Genomic DNA, 25,756 nt, shown 5'->3' on the forward strand with positions numbered 1-25,756 from the left:
TTGTTCACGAGGTGTCTCTCTCTACTGGTTGTCTATGGAAGAGACTGTATCTTCCTTATCTTTGTCTCTGTCCCAGTGCCTGGCACAATGCCTGACTCAACAAAAGCACCAAAAACATTTGCTGCAGTGTCTGTCTTCTATGCACCACCAAGGGAGTGCCAGTATAACTTGTGGCTGAACAAGGGCTTAGGGGACATGCTCAGACTAGATGAGTGTCTATAACTGTGTCTCTTTTCCTGCCAGCCCCTGAGCCCTCCATCCTATGCTCCACGGGGACCCAGGAGGGCTTCCAAGCGGCTTCATTTCCATTCTTGCCCTTGGCCTTGCTCACATCCCCTCCCTTGTTGTTCGGTTCCTAAGTCTTATCCAACTCTTTGGGACCCTGTGGACTGCAGCACGCCAGGTTTCCTTGTCCTTCGCTGTCTCCCAGAGTTTGCTCAGACTCATGTCCATTGAGTCAGTGATGCCATCTAACCATCTCATCCTTCTTCTTCTGCCTTCAATCTTTCCCCAAATCAGGGTCTTTTCCAATGAGTTGGCTCTGTATCAAGTGGCCAAAGTATTGCAGCTTCAGCTTCAGCATCAGTCCTAATGAATATTCAGGGTTGATTTCCTTTAGGATTGACTGCCTTGATCTCCCTAGCCTACAGCCATTGAGCCTCCCTGATCCAGTCCCTGCAGACCTTTCCAGCTCCAACCCACCTCTGCCCTACTTTCCTCATCTTCCCTGTTCTAGGAACCACATTCTGCTTACCCTCCCCGACTACACCAGAATGTTCCAAATCTCTTTGCTATTGCTCTGCTTGAAGCACCTTTTCCTCCTCTTGTCCCCCTGTGAAGTGGCTGATACAACTCAGACTGTCCCCTCCTCCAAGAAGTCCAGAGAGCATTCAGTGTTCTCTTCCGTGAGCTATTCTGTACCTTGTAACTGTTATAATCACCTGCGTGTAGTGACATGTTTGTTTCTATGTCTCGGCATCTTCACCATCTACCGTGGTACCTGGCACGGAGCAGGGTCTCAGAGACAGCGTGCTGAGAATCAGGACATCACATCAGGATAGCAGTGTCATCTTTCAGAGGGTTTTGGGGCCCAGCTCTACTACTTCCTAGCTGTGTTACCTTGGGCAAGTCACTGTAGCTCCCTAAGCTTCTGTTTTTCTTCTATAGGAGTGACAGCACCTACCTCCCAGGGTTGTCATAAAAATGGGATTAAGGATAGCCCTGTACTACATGGAGGGCAGCCTCTGGCATACAGCAGCTACCACTGCTACCTTGATCTCTGGTGTTTCCTCATCCTTTCTCCACTGGAGAAGGCTGCACACATGGGGCTTCCTGGCCCAGAATCCCACACCTCTGCTTGCTGCCTGATAGGCAAGAGGGGAAAGAAATACAAAACACAGGCTTATTGGGAGTATAAAAATAGGACTTTTTTTCCTCATAATCACATCAATTATCAAAGAAACAGTATGTAACAAAAATACAAAGCTCTGGTGGATTTTTTTGTCTGTTTTTGTCTTTTTTTGCCCCTCACCCATCCCTCCCATACAGCTACTTCCCAGGGAGCCCCTGGGTCACCCTGGGGCTCAGGAGAACCGGTGGTCTAGGTCCCTCTGGGAGTTGGCCGAGTACGAGTAGGCCTTGCCCAACACCAGGCGGTCCCGGAGCAGCTTGAAGAAGGCGTAGTAGTTGCTGAAGAGGATTAGCGCCAGTGAGATGGTCTGGTGCCACTTGTCCGAGGACATTAAGGAGTACAGCTGGTAGACGATGACCGCGCCCTCCAGCAGCAAAAGGATGTTCAGGATCCGCAGGGGTTTGCTGAAAAAGAACTACCCAGGAAAAGAGTAGGCATGGACTGGAAAGTAGGCTCCAGAAATCTGCCTCTTGGATGGGGGTGCTGGGTGGCCAATGAAGGGCTCAAGCTCTTGGGGCCCCATGCAGACCTGGGTGGAGAGCTGGACTTCATGGGGTTGGGTATGGACCTTGTCACCTCTGCCTTTATTTGTGGGCTGCTGCCTCCCTGGGACTTCTTGGTGGTCCACTGGTTAAAACTCCACCTTCTAATGCAGGGGGCATGGGTTTGATCCCTACTCAGAGAACTAAGGTCCCACATTCTGTGGGTACAGCCAAAGAAAAAAAAAAAAGATGACTACTGCCTCCTACATAGTTGTTTAAGATCCTGATCAACTTCTACCTTTCCCCAGAAGCTTTTCTTGAGAGGTCTGGTTTGTCCTATCAAACTTTTTCTGGTTGAAAAGCAGTATGTGACCTTCTGGGTACTGTCAGGCCTGAACAATGTAGTATCTTACGACAGAGACATGTAAAGTTATTAGAGACTCCACAGCTTGAGTCCTTCACTACTGTGTGCGCAGCATTCCTCGGCTAGGCCAGAAGCTTCCAGGGAACATGGACACATATCACTCTTCCCTGATGTCCACAGGGCAAGGTAGAATATATAGGACTAAGAAAAATTTTCTGATCAATTTGAAAGAATGATCAACGTCCAGGGATCATGATTCTGCAGGGGCCAAGGTACCTAAAACCTCAAGAACTAATTACAGGATGGGAGGAGGAGTGGCAAGGAACAGGAGTCCAAGAGACCAGCAAGCCGGGCTCAGCTGTGCACCTGACAGCTGCAGGACCTTGGGCAGGTCCCCTTCCTGTCTGGATCTCAGGTTTCTCTACTGGGAAATAAAGAGATGAGCCCAGATCTGTGGTTTTCAAACTGTGTTCCTTGGAGCCCCAGGTTCCAGGGGGGTCTTTTAGGAGCTACTGCAGTGTTGAGCAGGACGTAAAGGGAGTTCCAACCCTTTCAAGCAGAGCTGCACTGTGAGGTCCTATATACTGAACTTTAGTTTGACTGCGTTGGAAGAAAGGATTCTGACAGTAAAATAAGTAAATGAAATTCACCAGCCTAGATGATTTTGAGCAGCCCTTTCCATTGTGCTGAGTCTATGAGTTAATACCATTAGTTCCCAGGTTTCCCAGTAAGGCATCCTTGGAACAAGTTAAACTCTTTGAGTCGATTTCAATACCTGAAAACTGGGACAGCCCTGGTACTTTTCTCTTACACAGGGTTCTTTCTGATGAAGCCTCAACAGGAGGGTACATGGGAAGTGCTGACCACAGGGCCTGGCACACAGTAAGAATGATGGCTGTAAGGATTTTCACCACCAGGAACCCCTCCTTTCATTGTATTATCTTCTCCATCCAAAGTTTTCAAAGATCTGGTACCAAGTGCGCTGTAGTGATAAGTGATAATCTGTATACTGTCCTTGTGCACTGCACAGGTGCACTCTCTTCTTTTGGATTTGGGAACTATGGAAAATAGCCTCCTCTTGCTATGACATCACCTTCCTGCCCAGCTGGCCCTCCTGCCCTCTAGATTAGGCACCACCCCTCCTTCCCAGCGGAGGAGACTCACGTGGAACCGGAAGTGGGAGACGTCAGAGGGAATGGCCACATTGTAGTGGCCCACTGCTTTGTAGACGTTCTTGCTGTGTTTCACCAGCACTCCCTGTGGCCACATGCATTCTTCAGTCCACCTGGAGGCACAGTCCAACAGAGCCCCTTATGTCCAGCTCACCCACATGAGGAGATGCGGACAGACGGGGCATGGGGGAACCACCAGGCTCTACTCTCATTTCTATCACGTAGATACAATGACTTTCCTTTTCTGGGTCTTAGCTGCCTCTTCTGTAAAATGGGTTAAGAATCACGAGAAATTCACGGCACTGGAGTCAGAAGATCTAGGGCTGACACTCATGTCTCTGACAGATTTCAAGAAAACCCTTTTCCCTCTTCCCTGGGGTCATTTTCTTCATCTAGCCTCCCGTCAGCCTCACTTCTAGCCTCCAGGCATTCCACTGCACAACTGCCCAAGTGGTGTTTGTAAAATACCAAGATGAGCCTGAGTAGTTTCTCCTCAAAACCCTCTGAAGGCTTCCCAGTGCCCTTGGAGTCAAGCCCCAAGGATGTGTTCTGGCCGCCGAGGCCCTGTAAGGCTTTCCATGACCCACACCACATAGCGCCTGCTCAAGCCACCCAGAACTGCCTCTAGTTCCTCCAGCATACCTGACTGCTCCTGTTTCTCCATCAAGGTGCTCCCTCTAGCTGCAATGCCCTTCCTGACACCTTATCCTTCTGGCAGGCTCTATGCTGCTGCTGCTAAGTCGCTTCAGTCTTGTCCGACTCTTAGAGACCCCATGGACTGCAGCCCACCAGGCTCCTCCGTCCATGGAATTCTCCAGGCAAGAGTACTGGCGTGGGGTGCCATTGACTTCTCCGGCAGGTTCTATGTCATCTTTCAAAACCCAATATCCTTCAGAAAGTCTTTGTCAAACTCCCCACAGAGTTCAGCATCCTTTAAATGGTTCCTGAAGCTACTGCTATTGGTTTACTTTCCCCAATGTGTTTTCATCTATTTATTTCCCTGTATCCCTCACTAGTCTGGGAGGGCTGAAAGGAAGGGATGGCATCCAGTTCATGTCCGTGTTCTCAAAGCATGCCACACAAGAGGCCTGGCACAGAGAGGCCCCCACAGGGCATGTGAAGAAGGCTGTGAGACCAGTGAATTTTCTCCCATTGTTCTTTGAGATCTCCCAGAAACTCCAAAGGGTCCTGGGCCAGTTAACTGAGAATCACCGTCTCCAAGAAGCTCAATCTCATTGAGCTATTGATTCTTTCATTTAAAATACAGTTACCATGTTATTTCGCAGGTTTGATCCCTGGGTTGGGAAGATTCCCTGGAGAGGGAAATGGCAACCAGCTCCGGTATTCTAACCTGGAAAATCCCATGGATAGAGGAGCCTGGAGGGCTACAGTCTAAGGGGCGCAAAAGAGTCAGACACAATTGAGTGTGCATGGGCGCACTCACACACACACCCCCTCCATGTCGTATGTAACAATACGGATGAAATCACAGAGAATATGCAGAATGAAAGAAGCTGGGCCCAAGAACATCTACTGATTTACTTTATGTGAAGTTGTAGACCAGAGAAAACTAGCCTATGGTGAAATGAAATGAAAGATGGTTGCCAGAGAGAGGGGGTCCTTGGGAAGGGCAAGGAGGAATTTTCTGATTCTTTTCTGATTGGCTGAAATTTTCTTATCGGCTGGAAATGTTCTGTATCTTGATAGGGGATGGGTTACATGGTGTGTATGCCTTTCATCAAAACTCAAAGAATTGTGCACTTTTTAAGACTTACACATTTCAATTGTATGGAAATTTTACCTTAAAAAAAAAAACCAACAAAACAACTATACACAAAAAACACAAAAAATCTGCTGTGGACCTATCAAAAGCCAGGCATTTTGCCAGGAGTGAGGAGATGGCCAAGTGCTTGACAGACAAGGACCCTGACCTCCAAGAGCTTTAGTCCTGGAATGATGGGCAAGTAACCAAGCAAACACAGCAGAAAGTGTTAGGTGCAATGCTCATAGTTCTGTGGGGGTGGGGGAGCGCAGAGCAGGGACACTGAACCTATCCTGGAGGGGGTCAGGAAAAGGGTTCCTGGAGGAAGCCATGTGCTAGAGGATGAATAGGAATTAAGCAGGAAAGGAAAGTTGGAAAGGCCATTTGAGGCAAAACATGTATCAAATTCAAAAGTCTGGGTACAGAAGTACAGACAGAATTTGAGGATCTGAAGAGACTGGGTCTGGCTGGAGCAGAAGATAAGTCGGGTTAGGGGGAGAAATGAGGCAGAAAAGGCTGGCAGGAGCCAGTTCATCATGAGATGCCATGTGAAGGAGCTTGGATCTTACCTGCAGATCATGGTGAGCCATGGACAGGTTTATCCTTGTAATTAGCCATATACTATCGTTCTCTTTTCCCCTCATCTCAGAACCTTAAGCTAAGCCAAGCCCCAATTCGGCCCATTTGGCAATACCCATCTGCTTCCTGAACTACCTGGATAGAGGAGGGACCTTGACTGGCATGGAGGGCCAACAGCAGGAGGCTGAGCCTCTGTGGCCTCCCTCTACGAACCTGTCCTAAGGGCCTCTTCTCTGCCAGGCCTCCTGCTGGGCCCAAGACTCAGATATGATACAGGGGTGGTCCCAGTCTTGAGGACCTTCCAGTCTAATGGGGGAATACAGACAGAAAAATTAGCATAAGTGGGGTGTAAATACTATGAAGAAGGGCTGTAGAAATGCTAAGCACCAGGAAGGAGGGGCCAGGCTGAGGGGAGGACAGCCCAGCCCCTCAGGGTTCCTGAGCACCGTGACATTGGCCTCCGCTCTGATTGCGATGCCACCCTGCAGCTGGGCCTCTTTTACCCCACTCAACCTAACTCTTTGTGTACATGCTTATCACCCACACCTGCCTGTGTACTCCTCAAGGGGTCAGATCTTAGCTCTTTCCTCCTGCGGCTCTACTTCCCTGGCCAGGTTATGACATCAACTAACACAGCACCATATCCTATTAATCAAACTGAGGTTTCTTTAAGGCCCACCTTGGAATGGGTCCCTCCACCGTTCAAAAACCTTCATAGCTCCCCTCTGCCTAGAGGTCAAAGTCCAAGTTCCTTTGTACAATACACAGCACCAAGCCTGGGATGGATTAGGTAGATGCAATGCTTGCTGAAAGAGTAGACGAGCCAATGACCTGAGTCAATGATAGGTGAGTGGAAGGAGGGAAGTAATGAATGAATGAATGAATGAATATATCAGCCAAGGAGTGAGTACTTAAGTCAGCGAATGAGAAAGTTGACGAGTCTAAGAATTTACTACCTTCCCCTTTCCTATCTCCAAGACACTGCAAGTTACCCAGGGACAGAGGGCATGTCCTTCCTGGGCCCTGCCATATTCTACTCTGGCTATGAGGCTTAGCATACAAGACATGCTCAGTTAACTATTTGCTGACTGACTGAATGAGCTGATGGCAGGGGCAGGTTGGGGCTGGGGTTGGGCAGAGGGCAGACTCACGGGTGCTGCAGCACGTTGGAGCACAGCGCCGGGTCCACCTTCTGCCAGCAGCCCAGGTGGGCAGCGGCCTTGTGCAGCAGGTCGCAGTAGCTGGCAGGCAGCAGGTGCTGCATGAGGATCACCGAGGTGCTGATGGACACCAGCAGGAAGAGCTCGCAGGACCAGCGCTTGTCATAGTAATGTGTGTTCTGGAGGCAGTGGGAGGTGAGTGAGACCACAGACACCCGTAACGGCCTCACGCCCTCCCCTTCCCTGACTCCCTCTTTCCTCAGAGATCAGGACAGCCCTAGACAGACCTCAGGGTGGCCTGAGACCAAAGATCAAACACCTAACAAAGGCAGCTTAATCATGGGCTTAAACCTTGTGCCCACTACTCAGCTTCCTCTTTTTTTGGGGGGGGGTAAGAAATAGATATATTTAGAGAGAAATACAATTCACAGAGTGTGGGCCAACCTAGAAGGCAAGAGGCCTCAGTTTTCTACAAAGAAAAATTACTCTCACTCTGAGCCAGAGAACAGGTCCTGGGATTCAACAGAAATGAGCTCACATCTTGGCTCCGCTGCTTAGTCACTATGTGACCTTGGGCAAGTCACTTTACTTTTCTGCAGTCTAGTTTCCTCATCTGGCAAATGAGGATAAGAGTAGCCACCTCTGAGAGGCGTGAGGAGGATACTATTACTCAAGAAAGCTCTAGCATGTTGCCCAACAGACGTGAAGTCTTCTCAACCCCCAATCCGTCAGTGCAGCCCATCCTGGGAGAAATGTGACGAGCCCGCTAGGGATGTGCCTTCCCAGAAGGCGGCAAAAGCCAGAGGCGGAGCATAGGCTTTTGGAGTCACCCAGATCTGGATGAATCTGGCTTTTGGACTTAATGATAGAGTGGGACGCTGTGACGTGCCTGGGCCGAAACAGCCACACCGAAATACAAAGTGAGTCCTTTCTGTTTTCAAGTATCAAGAACCATGCCGTGTGCCCCTCACTGGCTGGGCGACCTTGTGTGGGCCATGTTCGTTCAGCAAGCCTTCTTTTTTCCACTCTGAAATGGAGGCATTTGGGATTGACATGTATGTCCTACTATATATTTAAAATGGATAACCCACAAGGCCCTACTGTGCAGCACAGTGAACTCTGCTCAATGTTAACTGGCAGCCTGGACGGGAGGGGACTTTGGGAGAAAAGGGATACATGTGAATGTATGGCTGAGTCCCTTTGCTGTCCCCCTGAAACAGCCACATCATTGTTAATCCGCTATGCTACTGCTAAGTCGCTTCAGTCATGTCCAGCTCTGTGTGACCCCATGGAGAGCAGCCCACCAGGCTCCTCTGTCCACAGGATTCTCTAGGCAAGAATACTCGAGTGGGTTGCCATTTCCTTCTCCCTAATACAAAAGAAAAAGTTAAAAAAAAATATATAAATAAATAAATTTAAAAAAGGGAGGCAGTAGTCACTATGGCCCTCGACAGAACAGATGGGAATCTCATCAAGAGCAGCAGCCTCGTTTCTCCAAGCAGGAGGGCTACTGGAGCACAGGCAGCAGGTGGAGTCCCAGACAGACCCCTCCTCTCCCTGTGCTAAGCTACGCACCTTCACGAACCAGACAGGCACAAAGGCCACGTAATAGGCGCTCAGCATGGCGCTGACCAGCACCTCCTTCATGCGCCAGTTGAAGTCCATCTTGAGGAACTCCACCTCACTGCGGATGAGGCTGGGCGACAGGCAGCAGGCGTGGGTGGGCATGGCATCGGGGCCGTACAGCTGCTTGGTGTGCTGCTTCCACGTCTCCCGCAGTGTCAGCAGGTAGTCCCGGCTCCGCGCCAGGCCACTGACCGCCTCCCGGGGACCCATGGAGGCCACGTGGCTGAAGAGGTTTGTCTTGCGGAGGTCGCAGTTCAGCTGCAGGAACGGAATGTACATCCCAAACCTGCTGGGGAGGACAGTGGTCAGGGCAGGCCTGGCCATGGGCCAGGATCCCAACCCTTAACCACCCAGGGAATCTTCTTTCCTCCTTGGGCTTTAGCTCTCCTGGCTGCTCCGAGGGGAGATTCTACCAGTCCTTAAAGCTATCCAGCCTCCCAGCCAGTGATCAGTCATTCAACACCTGTGTTAGCCCCGCGCACGGAACAAGCCCTGTATGGAGTGGCGGGAATACGGTAGGAGACAAGACCCGAGTCTCAGCCCTCCGAGTCTACTGCTGTGCAGCAGAAGTCATAACACCACACATTCCCTGGGCACATCCTGTGCTCCAGATGCTGCACTAAGTGCTTTACATGCACTCTCTTCTGTTTCTCCTAACTCTGTGTTAGGTACTGTTATTTTGTGCCCTTTTCAGCAGAGGAAGCTGTGGTTCAGAGAGGTAGAGGAGGGGCTCTGGAAAAGTCACACAGTTAGTAAGGAAGTTATAGAACTGGGATTCAAATCCGGAACTGGCTGGTACCCGAAATCAAGACAGACACTCAAGAAACACTAAAAGCAATTCATTAATTAAAAATGTACATGCTTCCACAAAAGAGAGGTAGATGTGGCCAAGAGTGCCTATAAGAGCAGCTCTTAAGTTTACAGAGAGGGACAGTTCAGGAACAATATTTGCTGTGTGTCTATTATGTACTAGGCACTGAAATAGACCCTTAAACAGTATAAACCCCTTCCTCTGAGGCTTAAGTTAACCTTAAGTTAAGGGATGGAGTGTGTGGCTAATATAATTTAAGGAGAAAATTAGACAGACTCACAGCTAGGAAGAGTAGATAACTAAACCAGGTAAGTGCCAAGCACAGCACATGGAATGTCCTTATAGGTTCTTTTTACAGGCATTCCTTGTTTTAGCTTATGCTATGCTACATCACTTCAGTCATGTTGGACTCTTTGCAACCCTATGAACTATAGGCTACCAGGCTCCTCTGTCGATGGGACTCTCCAGGCAAGAATACTGGAGCTGGTTGCCATGCCCTCCTCCAGGGGATCTTCCCGACCCAGGGATAGAACCCATGTCTCATTATGTCTCCTGTATTGGCAGGTAGGCTCTTTACCACCAGTGCCATCTGGGAAGCCCTTCAGTTCAGTTCAGTTCAGTTGCTCAGTCGTGTCCAACTCTTTGCGACCCCATGAATTGCAGCACGCCAGGCCTCCCTGTTCATCACCAACTCCCGGAGTTTACTCAAACTCACGTTCATCGAGTTGGTGATGCCATCCAGCCATCTCATCCTCTGTTGTCCCCTTTTCCTCCTGCCCCCAATCCCTCCCAGCATCAGAGTCTTTTCCAATGAATCAACTCTTCGCATGAGGTGGCCAAAGTACTGGAGTTTGAGCTTTAGCATCATTCCTTCCAAAGAACACCCAAGGCTGATGTCCTTGCAGTCCAAGGGACTCTCAAGAGTCTTCTCCAACACCACAGTTCAAAAGCATCAATTCTTCGGTGCTCAGCTTTCTTCGCAGTCCAACTCTCACATCCATACATGACCACAGGAAAAACCATAGCCTTGACTAGACAGACCTTTGTTGGCAAAGTAATGTCTCTGCTTTTCAATATGCTATCTAGGTTGGTCATAACTTTCCTTCCAAGGAATAAGCACCTTTTAATTTCATGGCTGCAGTCACCATCTGCAGTGATTTTGGAGCCCAAAAAAATAAAGTCTGACACTGTTTCCACTGTTTCCCCATCTATTTCCCATGAACTGATGGGACCAGATGCCATGATTTCTTAGTTTTCTGAATGTTGAGCTTTAAGCCAACTTTTTCACTCTCTTCTTTCACTTTCATCAAGAGGCTTTTTAGTTCCTCTTCACTTTCTGCCATAAGGGTGGTGTTATCTGCATATCTGAGGTTATTGCTATTTCTCCCGGCAATCTTGATTCCAGCTTGTGCTTCTTCCAGCCCAGCGTTTCTCATGATGTACTCTGCATATAAGTTAAATAAGCAGGGTGACAGTATATAGTCCTTAAGAGCCTCTCAATTTTCCCAGGTCCTCAGACATAGCTCCAGAAGGGTCCCTGGGCTGCCACCAGGAGCTACAGCCAATGAAAATTCTACTTTTTCTTATCTATAGTAATGTTCTCTTCCTTTATTCTGAACTTCCAAGAGGGGACATAGTGTTCTTAGGCACTCATATAATTAGCCTCTTTGGGTTTTTGCTTCTGATCTATCTAATGGGAATGCTACTACTTTCCCTGCATTAAGATTTAAGTAAGATAACAGATAGGGCTTGCCTGGTGGCTCAGATGGTAAAAAATCCACTTGCAATGTGAGAGACCTGGGTTCAATCCCTGGGTTGGGAAGATCCCCTGGAGGAGGGTATGGCAACCCACTCCAGTATTCTTTCCTGGAGAATCCCCAGGGACAGAGGAGCTTGGCAGGCTGCAGTCCATGGGGTCGCAAACAGTCGGACATGATTGAGTGACTAAGCACAGCACAGCAGAAGATAACAGAGAATTTTGGTCAAAAGCATAATCTTTGGGATCAAACAGGCCAGTGTTAAAACCCCAGCTCTGCCACTTACTAGTGCTGTGATTTAGGACAAACTATATAACCTCTATGAGCCTCAGTTTCCTTAACTTGCTTTAAGTGACATAGCTTGTATTGATTCTCTATTATGCTAGTGTTTTCACAAATACTCTTTCATTGATAATCTTCGTAACAATGCCCAGCATGGTGTCTGGCCCAGAGTAGAAGAGCAGTACGATTTTGTTTAGAAAAGAAAGAGGCCAGTGATTCTGTGGGACAGAAAAGAACACTGAAATGGGATTCCCAAAACACTCCTCAGGATGCTCGGTGGGAATGAGGGGGTGGGCACCCGCACGAACACACAAGGGCTCAGGCTCAAACTTAAGGACAAGTACTTAAGAATTGTCCTGGCTTTGCCGCTAAGAAGTGCAGATACAGTTACATTATTTGATAACAGCAAATGGCTGCTCTGACAGGTCAAAAGTTAGAAACATCTTCACATGCGTTCTCTTTCATCCTCTCCATCCAAGATGTGACAGTATCCATGTAGAAAGTAAATAAAGAAAAGTAGAAAATAAATCCGTATCAGCAAAAAAGAATGGGAGTGGGGGTTATCAGTACATAACTGATTCTGACAAATTTAGATGGCAGATGGAAACATGTTGACAAATGAGGAAGTCATCATCTACAGCAGCACTGTCCAACAGAAATATGAGAGTCACATATATAATTTTACATTTCCTAGTAGCCACATTAAAAAAAGAAATTAACTTTATACTCTATTTTACTTAACCTAATATATACAAAATATTATCATTTCAACATATAAAATAATTATTTGTGATATATATGAGATATTTTACTTCCTTTTTTTTTTGTGCTAAGTCTTCAGAATCTGGTGTATATTTTACACTAATAGTACATTTCAATTAAAACTAGCCTATTTTAAATGTTTAATAACAATAGGCAGCTAGAAATTACTAAACTGGCTAGATGGTCACGAGAGGGCTACACTGGGGGCAGGAGCTGATCTGTCCAGAGTGACCCAGCAGAGACTGGCTTGAAGTGGGCACCTTTGATCGAGGGTAGAAGTAAGAAGCAGGGCTGAACAAACTGGATTAAAAACGATCTGTATTCATGAGTCATTCCCTTTATTCTCCTACACAACTTACACAACCCGTCCTGAAAAATTCTTCCCTAAAGAGACTGAATAAACTGGGAATTGAGGTTTTCAGTGGGGGCATTCCAGAGTAATACCTCTCTCCCCTCTCTCGTCTATGGGGGCCCACAGCCTAACAACTGGCACCTTACTCACTAAAGCAAAGTCTACCAGCCAGTGAACGCTGCCCACATACTCAGAACTCCCAGTCAAACCTCCCATTCAGGTATACAATGGCAGAGGGAGACAAAAATGCATTCCAAGCTACTCAGTCCTCCACTTTTTTTTTTTCAGGTAAGAAGTGGATTTATTTAGAGAAAAACACTCCACAGACAGAGTGTGGGTCATCTCAGAAGGCAAGGTCGGCCTCCACTCTTAAATGTAACCAGACAACCAAAGAAACTAATATGCTTAGCAAACTAGCAGAAACAGGAAAACCGATTCAGTGGAGAGACAAAACTGAAGGGACACAGGAGATTTTAAAAACAAGAACAGAATGCTATGAGAAAAGATCAATCAGAAAACAAGAGGCCTCAGAGATGAAAAACAAGATTGCTGAAAAATACCTCAATAAAAAAGCTGGAAGATAAACTTGAGAAAAATCCCCCTAAAGGGAAAGTAAAAAGAGAGAGAGAAAGACAGCTAGAGAAAGAGAGAAATCAAGAGGGGAGGGAGGAGAGGAAGAAAAGGAGAGAGATGAAAAGTATGACAGACAATGTAAGAGAAACAGACAAGCAATCTATGAGGTCTACCACCCGACGAAGAGAAGTCTTAGAACAGAAAAAAAATGCAAGGGGAGATATTATCAAAGAAATAGTAGAAGACAATTTCCCTGACTTGAAGAGACACCCAAACCTCAGGGTTAAAAAAGTTCTAAAGTACTGATAAGACGGAACGACAAAAGCTCCACATCAGACACATTCTTGTGAAATTTCAAATAATAAAAAGATAAACAGAATATTTTTAAAAGCTTTTAGAAAGGAAAAAAACAAGTCTTCTACAAAGTAACTGGAATCAAACTAGCATCAGATTTCTCATTAGAAACACTGGCTGCTAGAGACAATGGAGCAACATCTTCAAAACTCTGAGAGAATATGAATTTGAACTTGAAAATCTATATTAGGCCAAACCATCAATCAAGTATGAGGGCAGAATAAAGACATTTTTAGACATGCTAGGAAAAGAATGTATATACCTCCCACATAACCCTTGTTAAGGAAATTACCTGATAATGCACTCCAGCAAAATAAGGGAGAAGACCAAGAAAGAGGAAGACATGGGATCCAGGAGACAGTAGATCCAACCCAGAAGGGCAGCGAAGGAAAGTCCCAGGCTGAGAGCTGCACAGCAGGCCTAAAGAGCAGCCACTCCAGACTGGAGCAGGAGGATGGAGGGCTCCAGGAGGGATGTCTCTGGGGGGAAATATGGACTCTAGGCAACAGGCAGCATGACTGACAGGCTGGATAAACTTGAGGATATGTTCAAGGCCCATCATTCTTTTGTCAATGAGAAAAAAGAAAGGCAATTAGAAACTCCAAGAAAAATAAAAGCTATATGAGAAAGTTACAATCTAAATATGAAGCAAACTAAAATGTGGCATGATTTTAAGCAATTGATGGAATGTAAGGAAAGAGAAACCATTTGCCTTTGACACTAGGAACATTCTTTTTTAAGAGGCCCAAGATTAGAATTCAGGAACTACAGCGAAGCAGTATCTTTCTATGTACACTACTCAGTCCCGCAGTGAATAACAGCCTCATACTCATAAAAATATCAAGGCCACTTATTGGTTTTTAATCTTTAGAATTAGCCCAAAGAAGACTTAAACATGACTATGTAGGAGAATGTGAATGTCAAATGTGACACAGCTGCCAGGAAGTGACAGGAGGAAGAGGGGAGGAAAAGAAATGATGGGTAGGGCTCTGAATACAAGGGTGACTCAAGGGATTAAGACACTGACTAGTGTTGATGGAATAAAAAATACTAACATACTCGTATTATTGAAAAAGAGGACCAACAGGAAACTGAAAATAATAATAATTGTCAAATACTAGGAACAGCATGGATAGAAAGTGAACTAAACCTTCCACTGTCACTGCAGGAAACTGATGGACATGTGCATGTAGGGGTGGGTGGGTGGGTGGGTGTGTGTGTGTGTGTGTGTGTGTGTGTGTGTGCGGTATGCTTGTCTATAAAGAACACTTATTTCCAGGATATATAAGAAACCAGAAACACTGGTGGTTACCCCTCAGAAGGGAAACTGGGTAGTAGCTGGGAAAGAGAAGTCAAAGGAAGGATTTATCATTCTACATTCTTTTATACATTTTGCAATTTTAATGATGCAAACCTATTACTCCACTATAAAATCAATCAATAAATATTTAAAGAAATAAAAGCACAAGGATATTAGAATTACGGAGGTGACTCAAAAAACACTTAAAACCAGAAACAGTGAAAGAGGTTGCCTATGAGAAGTGGGACTAAAAATCTGGAGGGTAGAGTTAAAGGCTGTTTTCCATCATAAGTTGTTTTTAGCTGCACTGCATGGCTTGCAGGCTCTTAGTTCCTCAAATAGGGATCGAACCTGTGCCCTTGGCAGTGAAATTGCAGTCCTAACCACTGGACCACCAGGGAATTCCCATCATCATCAGCTTTTTAGCACTACTGGATTTGATCATACATTATATATACTTGTCTCATATTAATAAAAACTCAAAAAGTTAAATAATGTAAAATAAAACAAAACATGAACACTGGGTAACATGTGAGTAGTGTCCAGAAAGGGTTGAATTAAGGCAATTTTTAACATTTCTTTCAGTACAACCCTGGAGGACCATTTGTTAGTATCTATCTATAATGTAAAATATGCCTTTTGGTGCAGTAATTCTACTTCTGGGAATCTGCTATACAGAAATATTGGATAAATGTGCAAAGATGTGCAGAAGAATGTTCCCTGCCTCACTGTTTTCAACAGAGAAAAGCTAGAAACAACTCAAAAATCTACCAATAGAATACAAAACAAAACACACGGTGCAAAATTTACTCAATGGAATATTGTGCAGTGAAGAAGTGAAGTCGCTCAGTTGTCTCCAACTCTTTGCGACCCATGGACTGTAGCCTACCACTCTCCTCCATCCATGGGATTTTCCAGGCAAGAGTACTGGAGTGGGTTGCCATTTCCTTCTCCAGAGGATCTTCCCGACCCAGGGATAGACCGGGTCTCCTGCATTGTAGGCAGACGCTTTACCATCTGAGCCACCAGGGAAGTCCTATGGAATACTATGAGGCCATTAAAAAAATGAGACAGACCCATATATAGTGTCATGGAAAAATATCCACCTTATATGACCATGTGAAAATGTAATAAATTATGCAATATCATGCATAGGGATTAATCCCATTTCTGTTTTAAAAAAATGTACGTGTGTGTACTTGCAGAGGAAAAATGTGAAAGGACACACTGCAAAGTACAGTTTTCTAGAGGACTGAGATTATGTGGGATTTTCATTTTCTATGTTAAAAGCCTCTGTAAAGTTTAATATTGTTATATGACACACATATCTCTGACGATTAAAACCCAGTTATAACTAAAGCAAGTGTGACTGGGCTCCGATCATGACAGTGCCCTTTTGGTCATGCAGGGGAGAGAAAGAGAGGAGTTTCCCAGGAAACAGAGATGGACTGGCCTGAAGAAGTTCATGATCCAGAAAGCCCAGGGGTTGGGAAATGACTGTGAATGCCCCGGCAGCCAGGAGCCTGCCCCAGGAACAGCCAGAGTGCAGGTCTTGCCAAAACTCTCCCCAGTTCCAGGCCAGGAAGGGGCAGGCCTGGGCTTCTCCCAGACACCGTCTTCCCTCCTCAACAATCTGGGTTCTTGCAAGATGAAGGAAGTGGGCGAGCAAAGTAGACACACAGACATACAGATATGCATGTGAAGACACATGCACGCACACACACACTTCATTCACAGACATCTACACAGAAACACGCACACACACACAGATGTGTGCATGCACACAGACCTGGGGGAGACACCGAGAGGTTACACAAACACCAAGACGCACAAAGAAACAGAAAGAAGCAGAGAGAGAGCAAAGGAAGAGAGAGCAAGATGAAGCCCGTGCATCCCTGCTCTGGAGCTGTGGGAGACACACCCAGATCTGAGCCCCCTTCTGACCTCCCCTTCAATGGCACCTTGGGGAAATTAGGCCTGCCAGCTGTTTCTGCTCCTGCAAAAGAAGGGTAATCATCCCAAGATCAGGATGGTGCTATCGGACAGTGTGAGAAGGTTCTGTTGCTGCCTGCCTGTGCGTCGGCTGGGCATAGGGGAGCCCGGGGCCCAGCCACTCTTGGGGCAGAGGTCAGGAGCAGGTGCTGGGCAGTGAGGGGTGAAGTGAGGGGTACTCACGGATAGCAGAGGAACAGGAGGTTCAGGAAGGAGTAGGTCCTGAAGAGGTGAATGAGGGAGCGGCACAGACTCCAGCCTGTTGCCGTGAGAACGGTGAAACGGGTGAGGAACAGCAGGATGGAGCGAAAGAGGGTGACCTTCCCCCTCTGAGAAGCCTGGGTCAGGGGAGATAGGACGGGATGGGGCCTTGGATGGAGGTCATGGGGGCTGTGCCCAAATCCCACCCAGCATGGCCCACGATTCCCCCCGCTGCAGGGTGGGCAGAACCTGTCATGGCAAATCCTTTCCCTGGATGCCCAGGAAACTCCAAGAGCCAACAGGATGAACGCTCTTCACCAAGTTCAAAGGGAGCCCCCAAGGAAAGGCCTCAGGGATCAAGGGCTGGGTATGCCTCCGTGGTGCCCCCAGGGAGTAAAGGGGAGTCCCAAAGTCCCCAGGCCAGCCTCTGGGACCCAATCACCTCCTTCACGATGGACCCAATGAAGCGGCGGCCCAGAACGATGGTGGTCACCATCAGCAAGTTGAAGTCGATCAGGTGGAAATTCTGTCGGGGGCAGAGGCTGGGGGTCACGTGGGCCCCCTGCCCATATGTGGGCTTTTCACATGCCCACCTCCCCCTGCCCAGTCCTTTCCATTGGGACTGTCCCCACTCTCTGACCTTCACAGGCCTCCAGCTGAGTCAGACCAGGAAAATACCTAGAGGAGTGGAACAGGACCCAGAGGAGGGAAGTGGGACAGTCCCTGGAGACAAGAGAGTGGTGTGTGAGCCCTCCTGCTCTGCTCACCCGGCCCCTGCCCCGCTCCGGCACAGAGCTCATTCCTCTCCTTGAAATAACCATGTATGCCTGCTCCCCCACAGGACTTAAGACTCTGTGCTCCTTGACACAAAATCTGAGTCGGATTCATCTCTGCTGCCCTTACGGTGTGTAGAGTGGTGCTGAGCACATCAGGGTGAGTGTTCAGATGTCATCGGTTCCTTTTACACCTCCCATGCCCAGTGTGAGGCCAAACACACAGGGTGCTGGGCGAGATAAGCTAAACTGAAACCAAACGTGTCCCTCACTCAGGTACACGCACACACAGCGGGGCCTAGCTGGGCACCTACCAGGGAGGTGTGGGAGGGCGGGTGGGAGGGCGGATACCACCACACTGTCTTGTAGATGTTGATGTAGTGGACGAAGAGGGCTATGAGCTGGCAGAAGAAGAGCTGCAGTTCAAACAGAATGCTGGCCTGGACTGGCAGCTCAGGGATCTTGCAGTGCTGCAGGGGCACGACCGTCTGGGTGGCCAATGGAGGGCTGGAGAGGCCCGTCCCCGAACTGCTCCTGGGGGTGAGAGGGTACAACATCAGGAGCTGACCGGAGAACCCTACCAAGAGGGGCTTCTGAGGCACAGGACTGTGGGGCAGGCTCAGAAAAGCAGCTGACAGCAAGGATGGATGGAGTCCTCCTACTTCTTCTGCCTCTCAGACAAAGAAGCTGACAGAGCCTTTCCCTATCCCTCCCTCATCTTATTCAGGCTTTCCAACATTCCCCAGGAAGGAAAGGAAAGGTGAGGAGAAGGGGGCCCAGAGAGGGGAGACAACTTGTCCAAGCCACCAGTGAATTAGGAGCAGAACTGTGAGTGGAATCCAGGCCTTTGGGTTTTTTATATTATGTCCCAAGTTACCTGTCCCAGGGACTGCCCTCACCCAGGGACGTTTCTTCTGATCCCTGCCCTTTAAGCCCCCATCTGGCATCTGGGGTATCACATCCTAGGGCTCAGTCAAGGACAGCTCTGTCCAAACTGCTCCTCTGAGCCCACAGGGAAGTGCAAGAGACAGCAAGTAGTTTACCTGGTGCGGGAACGGACACTGGTGACCGATGCGCTGGAAGTGTGGCCCCCACCCGAGCCCCCAGAGGATCCTGGCTCACAGAGTGGATTTCGACAGTAGGATGTCCTGTTGGGACCTCTTCGTCCTCCTGTGGGGCTCAACATAAGGTAGATCCTCAAGCCAGAAGGCATATATCAAGGATAACAACTTGGTGTCTCATTTCTTCACTCAATCACAGAGACCCATGATCGGTTCCCCTGCCTACCACTTCAAACACATCTCCTGCCATTCTCTGCCTCGACCCCATGCTTCAGCCAGCCTGGTCTTTATCTCCTTGGGCAAACCAAGCTTACTGCTACCTTCTGAGCTTAGAGTACAGCATTTCCTGCCATTCTGTAGGTATCTGCCCCCTTAACTCTCTATCTTATTTCCATTTTTCTTTTCACAGTTCATTCTTCATCTTATTCATTTGTTAACATATTTACTGCCTATCTTGGCAGTAATGGAAGGTCAGTGAGGTCTGTCTCTTTCACTGCTGTATCCCCTCCCTCTACCACAGTGCCCAGCCTAAGAGTAAGTGCTCAATAACAACATGTTGATGAGGGAAGAATCCAGCAAGGTAGATTACCCAGATTAGTAAATTCAGTTTACATGGAGTCACAGGTGGTATGGGGGTCTGGGTCCTGTGCTCTTTGAGCCGCTATACGCAGCTCCTTTGGGATACTACTACAAGTCCCTGTAGGCTTAGGATTCCTCCAGGACCCGAGATCTGGCTTAATGGGCATCCTGAACTCTCACAGTCAGGATTCAGGGCCTGAGCAAGTGTCAAGGCAGAATGGCATGGTTGTGAACCTAACACACAGACCTACAACCTCTTTTTCTCGGCTGAGCAATTTAGCCCAAGCTCCCAGGTCCTGCAAAAAGCTCCTGCACAAAGCCCCTAGGCAGCACCCCAGTCCCAAAGTTATGTGTGTGCTCAGTCACTTAAGTCGTTTCCGAAAGTTAATGTGTGTTCAGTGAGACCCCATGGACTGTAGCCTGCCAGGCTTATCTGCCCACAGGATTTCCCAGGCAAGACTACTGGAATGGGTTGCCATTTCATTTTCCAGGGGATCTTCCCAACCCAGGGATCAACCCTGTGACTACTGCATTGGCAGGCAGATTCTTTACCGCTGAACCACTTGGGAAGCCCAAAGTTAAAGCCTTGTTCATATCTCTTCATGACTGCACAGCAGCCTCCACAGACACACACAGCCCTTGCCCTAGCTTTTCTGCCTGGAAGCTTGTCCCTAACGTCTCCAAAAAAGTTCTTGTCCAGGAACTTTGCCCCAACAAGCCCCAGCAGCGCCAAAGCTCTGTTCATGTGCTACTGTACCTGGCTTAGAAAACCCCACACAGGCCACCCTCAGTCCAAATGCTCTACCCACACCCACTCTCCTCTCTTTAGAAGCTCTGCACCCACATATAGCCTCTCAGCCCAGAAGCCCCGCCTACACACAATTGCCAGCTCAGAAAACCCGCCCACTAGCCAATAGAAGCTCTCTCTGCCCAGAAGCCCGGCTCCAGAGGGGGCTCCCCTCATCTGGAAGGTCTCCTTTCCGCCCCACCTCCCCAGTACAAAGCCCCTACTGCCCAGAAAATCTGCCCCTGCACCAGAGCCTACAGGTTAGGAGCTCCGCCCTTAGCACGAAGGCCACGCCCACCGGCAGCCCCGCCACGCTCTAGCTCGGGACCCACTCTAGTGGGTCCTCATCAAAGCCCCCAGGAACCTCCACATTTTAGAAGCCCCGCCCACCCCTCCAATGTCCCGCCCCCACAACAGAAGCCCCACCCGCAAAACGACAGGAGGGGGCGGGGTCTCCCTGGGCCCAACATCCCCTCCCCCTCCCCTCGCCGGGATCCTGTCCGCGTGGGGGAGCAATTAGCAGCCTGGCCATCCTGACCCCGGAGCCCGCCCGTTCCCGGGCCAAGCCCGACCCGTGCCGCTCACCCATCTCCTCCCCCCGGCGCTCTCCGCTTCGCCGCCGCAGCTCCTGCGGGCAATATGTCGGAGGCGACGGCGGCCGGGAGAGGACTAACCGCCGCAGCCCAGTCCCCGGGTATCAGCTGCGCGCTCCCGGCCCGCCGCCAAATTTGCATACAAGGCGGGCTAGAAGCTGGGAGCGCGCTTCTTAAAGGGGCCGTCCTGGACAAAGGCAGTGCCGCGCGCTCTTTGTCTCGCGATCTCCCACGCCCTTCCTGCAAATGCTGCTGGAAAACCCGAGAGGGAGGAGAACCTATCTCCATCTCTTCCCTTATCTGCCTTCTCCTAGCGCCTTTTCAGGGCCGAGGGAAGGGGCTAGAACCTCATCTCGGTTCCTGCATCCGTGGGTGGTCCACTGGCTCTTCAAACTGATCGCGTCCCAAATTGGGCTTTCATCTTTCTCTTTGGCCTTACTGCTCTTAGTCCATCCCAATGAAAACTTGGGAGTCATTTCCCCCTTTTCCTTCTACCGCCTATCCAGTCTTCCACCTGGTCTTCCTGATGCTCAGTTCAGTTCAGTCGCCCAGTCGTGTCTGACTCTGCGACCCCGTGGACTGCCGCTTGTCAGGCTTCCCTGTCCATCACCAACTCCCGGAACTTGCTCAAACTCATGTCCATTGAGTTTGGACGTCGAACCACCTCATACTCTGTCGTCCCCTTCTCCTTCTGCCTTCAGTCTTTCCCAGCGTCACGGTCTTTTCTAATGAGTTAGCCCTTCGCATCAGGTGGCCACAGTATTGAAGCTTCAGCTTCAGCATTATTACTCACTTCTGAGAATATGTGAGGAAGAATATCCTTCTTTCACTACATTAGTTCAAATCCTGATTCTGCCAGTTCCAAGACTTGGAGTCCTGTTTCTTGCTCTTTACTGGTAACTTTCACCTTACAGGGCTTGGTGAGGATTAAATGGAATAATGCATGGAGAACAGAGTCTGTTTTGATAAATGTTAGCCGTCATTACTGTTAAGATGTATGGTAAGCACTTAACCCAGAGGGAGCTCTCAATAAATGAGCTGTTACTAGTAATTGTTACCATTTCTTCCCTCATAAGACCTCTAAGTTGTCTCCATCATCTGGTACCTCCATCAATTAGCACAGTGTTTGGCACATAATAGACAACAATATTCAATTAATTAAGTGATTTAGGTATTTAATTAATAGAAATTCACAAAGCTTACAGTTAAGTGGGAGGAGATCGGTGTAAAAATTATAGTAAAAATCATTAGAAAGGAATGACTGCAGTGGAGGAAAACAGGAAAGGGGGATGGGAGGTTGTAATTTTAAACAAGGTAGTCAGTAGGTTTCATAGAGGTGACTTTTGAACAAACACTTGAAGGAAAGAGTGAGTCAGTCATGTAGATATCTGGAGGAAGGGGGCAGTCCAGGCAGGGCCCTCAGTTACAAGCACCAAGCACTCCTGATGTGTTTAAGAAACAGCAAGGAGGCCAATGTGGCTTGAAATGGAATAGACATGAGAGTCAGACATGAGAAAGAATGGACCTGTGGCTTTTACTCTGAATGAGATGGGAGCTACTGGAGGGCTTGAACTTCCTTTTTTAAAGAATCACTCCAGCTGTCCTGTGAGAATAGACTGTAGGGCAGAGGGGTGGAATCAGGGAGACCAGGATGCTATGGCAGTGATCGTAGCAAGAGATATTGATGGTTTGTACCAGACTGGGTAAAATGAGTCATGATTGGAGTCTGGACTTGAAGGTAAAGTCAACAGGGTTTATTGACAAATTTGGATAGGTGTGCAAAGAAACACAAATAGGTGTGCGAATGGAAGAAAGAGAAGATGATTGCCCCATGGTTTTTAGCCTAGGCAAATGGAAATATGGAGTTTCATATATATACATCTATTAAATTATAGAGCTATATTAATAAAAAAGAGGCCTTCCTTTCTGGGGAAAAAGAGGCTTAGGAAGGCAGAACAACCACATCACAAAGCAGGTCACAAAGTAGGGTAGAAACCAGGGCTGAAATTTCTTTCTCTAGCCAAAGAAATTCTGGTTAGAAGAGCTGGTTCTGACCTCTTTAGAGTACTGAATTTGAAGTGTATCTTGTTAGTTACTGAATCCCCAACATGTGGCAACCACCTGGTGTGTGATAGGTATTTATTTGGGATCAGTTCAGTTGAATTTAGATAGTGGCAAACCAACTCTTGAAAGGAAGCCAGTTGGTAAGGGAAGCTAAAGGATTTCGGGAATATTCCATAGACAATGACTGAAGCTGGGCCATTCCTGGGAACTCATTTTAACTCAGGTCAATAAACATTTCTGAGCATCTATTATATGTTGGCCAGAGGATACAGAGGTGCTGCTCATTAGTGGGAGAGACGCAGAGGAGAATCAATAAATTATGACCCAATGTGATAACAACAGCAGTATGTACCAAGTTCAGAGGTGGATGGAAGATGACTAATCTTTACAGGCGAGGTAATCAATGGAAGGCTTCATAAGAGATGACATTAGAGCTGGTTTCTGAGAATAGAAGTTTGGCTGTTACAGTCCTCAGGGTGGAAGCAATAGCTTGAGTCTGGTAATTGCCTTACTGGGGCTGGTGGCAGGGGAATGTCTTGCTGTGCATCTACTATGTGGAAGGTACTTGACTTTGTACATGGCAAATACTCAGGAAATGTTGGCTGAATTGATTTTTTTAAAACATTTAAAAATTTTATTTAGTTTTGTTTGCACTGGGTCTTCATTGCTGCTCATGGGCTTTCTCTAGTTGCCACGAGCAGGGATTACTTGTCTTTGGGGTGCACGGGCTTCTCATTGAAGTGGCTTCCATTGTTGTAGAGCACAGGCTCTAGGGCATGTAGGCTTAGTAGTTGTGGCTTATGGGCTCTAGAGCACCGGCTCAGAAGTTGTGGTGCACAGGCTTAGCTGCTCCGTGGCATGTGGTATCTTCCTGGATGAAGCAGAATTCTTATCTACTTTGCCACAAGGGAAATCCTGCTTAATTGATTTGAGGGTGTTCAATTAACCCAGGGTAAGGGGTGAAGGGCACTCAAATGGACCACTATGCATGTGACCCGTTTACCTGTGGCTCCTGCTCACCTTGTAAAGGTTGACTACTGATTTTACCTGCCCAGCATTCACTCCTCTTTCTTCTGATATGAACACTGATTTTCCCTTGGGAATCTACCCTTCCTCCCACTCTCTCTGTCCATGAAGTTTAGGGTGGCTGCCTTAGTTCCAGTGTGTGCAGATGCCCCGGGCCTGACAAATCAAAGCATTCCATCCCTGCCACGTCAGGCTACAGGGACTGGCTGGGGTGAGGGTGGAGGTGTGTTAGTGACCGAAGTTTGGCCAAATGAGATGCAATCCTAGGACTTTTGCCACAGCTATTGGGAAATAAAATTTCCCCCCTGTGAGATGGCTAAGGAAATAAAATATAAACTTGAAGTTCTTGGTGGTTATCTTGCCACTTTTCGGGGAGAACTTAGCTGACAATGAAAGAAACACAGAAAAGTTAGAGAGTCAGGAGTCATTTTCTTAACAGCATCATTTGATCCAGGTATATCTGAAGTCTTTATGGACTTTTCTGTTACAAAAAGCCAGTTTTGTATCTGACAATTGCTACTGAAAGAATCTAGAACAACATACACTTCCATCTCAGCATCTACTAGAAACATCTAGGGCCTTAATCCTTTTACATCTGCCTCCTACAGGCTCTGTGGAGAAAATAACCGTACGATGGCAGGATGTTCATTAGGTTTTTGTCCTCTAGATCTGTGCCCACACATCTCAGCTGTTTTGTGACCCCGAGGCCCTCGCTTCCCTCCTGTATGTCTTCATTTCCTGATTAACTTGCTCTCTATTGGCTCTCCCAGGAGTCTTGAATTTTTGAGGAAATGCCACTGGCTCTGCGCCAGCCATGTGTCATTGGACATCAGGAGTTCGGATCTCTTCCTTGGTTCTGTTATTCTGGGACCAAGGTTGGCAAGTCTGTCCTCAAGATCAGTAGTTTTCAGCCTGGATTATGCAGGCCTCTGGGGGTCCTGAAACCACAGGATAAAATACAATACTGCTTCCTGGAGTGTCAGTTTTATTCATAGCAATGTAAGGCAGTATTTTCAATATTATAGTTATCCAGAGCATCTTCTCTGAGCCAGACTTACATGGAATCAAATCCTGGCTCTACCACTTGTGAGCTGCGTGACCCTAAGAAATTACTTAACCTCTCTGTGCCTCAGTTTCCTCAGTACAAAGTGAGGATAGTATAACTCACAGATGTAGAGAACAAACTAGTGGTTACCAGTGGGGATAGGGAAGATGGGAGGGGCAAGATAAGGGCAGGGGATGAAGAGGTACAAACTGCTATGTATAAAAGAAATAAGCTATAAGGATGCACTGTATAGAACAGAGAATATAGCCAGTATTGATAACTCTGGGGGCACGCTGGGTCTTGGTTGCAGCGTGTGGACTTCTCTTGTTGTGGAGCATGAGCTCTGGAGTGTGTTGGCTCAGCAGTTGCAGCACAGGCTCAATGGGATCTTAGTTCCCTGACCAGGGATAGAATCCACATCCCCTGCATTGGAAGGCAGATTCTCAACCACTGGACCACCAGGGAAGTCTCTGCTTATAATAACTTTAAATGGAGTATAACAGAAAAATGTTGAATCACTATGCTGTACACTTGAATATATTATCACAAAGCAACTACATTTCAATTGAAAAAATATTAGTACCTATCTTAGGAGATTATGATGAAGATCAAGTTAGACACTGTAAAGTACTTAAAACATACCTGGTGTATAGTAAATGCTATTTAAGTATTACCTATTATTAAAACATGGATATATTATGAAGTAACAAGAAAACTAATGTGAATTTAAGATTGATGACTTTTGAAGAAATGTCACCTAAATTTCTGCCTCAGTTTCCTAGATTTGTCCTTTTTGACAGCAAGAATACTTAATACTTAATTTTTTTTTTTTACAAGAGAATCCAGATGTCTTCATGTTCTTTTAATTTCCTGGGTTATTCTGACTTC

At 47.4% G+C, this 25,756-nt stretch overlaps 1 protein-coding gene across 4 annotated transcripts; it reads right to left on the reverse strand.

The window, feature by feature from the left end:
* Positions 1 to 1,469: 1,469 nt before the first annotated feature.
* TMEM39B (transmembrane protein 39B) lies at positions 1,470 to 20,876 on the reverse strand. 4 transcript variants are annotated; one of them, XM_019979269.2, is made up of 9 exons: positions 20,726 to 20,876; positions 18,757 to 18,883; positions 18,028 to 18,247; positions 17,383 to 17,466; positions 16,923 to 17,077; positions 8,506 to 8,842; positions 6,922 to 7,109; positions 3,422 to 3,542; positions 1,470 to 1,826 (listed from the first exon to the last, which is right to left on the reverse strand). In XM_019979269.2, the coding sequence occupies exons 1-9, from the start codon at positions 20,727 to 20,729 to the stop codon at positions 1,584 to 1,586; spliced, it is 1,479 nt and encodes a 492-aa protein (XP_019834828.2). In that variant the 5' UTR covers positions 20,730 to 20,876; the 3' UTR covers positions 1,470 to 1,583. The 4 variants fall into 4 exon arrangements, with proteins under 4 accessions (XP_019834828.2, XP_019834838.2, XP_019834846.2 ...); XM_019979279.2 differs by lacking the exons at positions 18,757 to 18,883; positions 20,726 to 20,876 and adding an exon at positions 17,581 to 17,663 and having other exon boundaries at positions 18,028 to 18,166; XM_019979287.2 differs by lacking the exons at positions 18,028 to 18,247; positions 18,757 to 18,883; positions 20,726 to 20,876 and adding an exon at positions 17,581 to 17,997.
* Between the last annotated feature and the right edge of the window lie 4,880 nt (positions 20,877 to 25,756).

The sequence above is a fragment of the Bos indicus genome, chromosome 2, assembly GCF_029378745.1.
Source record: "Bos indicus isolate NIAB-ARS_2022 breed Sahiwal x Tharparkar chromosome 2, NIAB-ARS_B.indTharparkar_mat_pri_1.0, whole genome shotgun sequence".
Taxonomy (NCBI): domain Eukaryota; kingdom Metazoa; phylum Chordata; class Mammalia; order Artiodactyla; family Bovidae; genus Bos; species Bos indicus.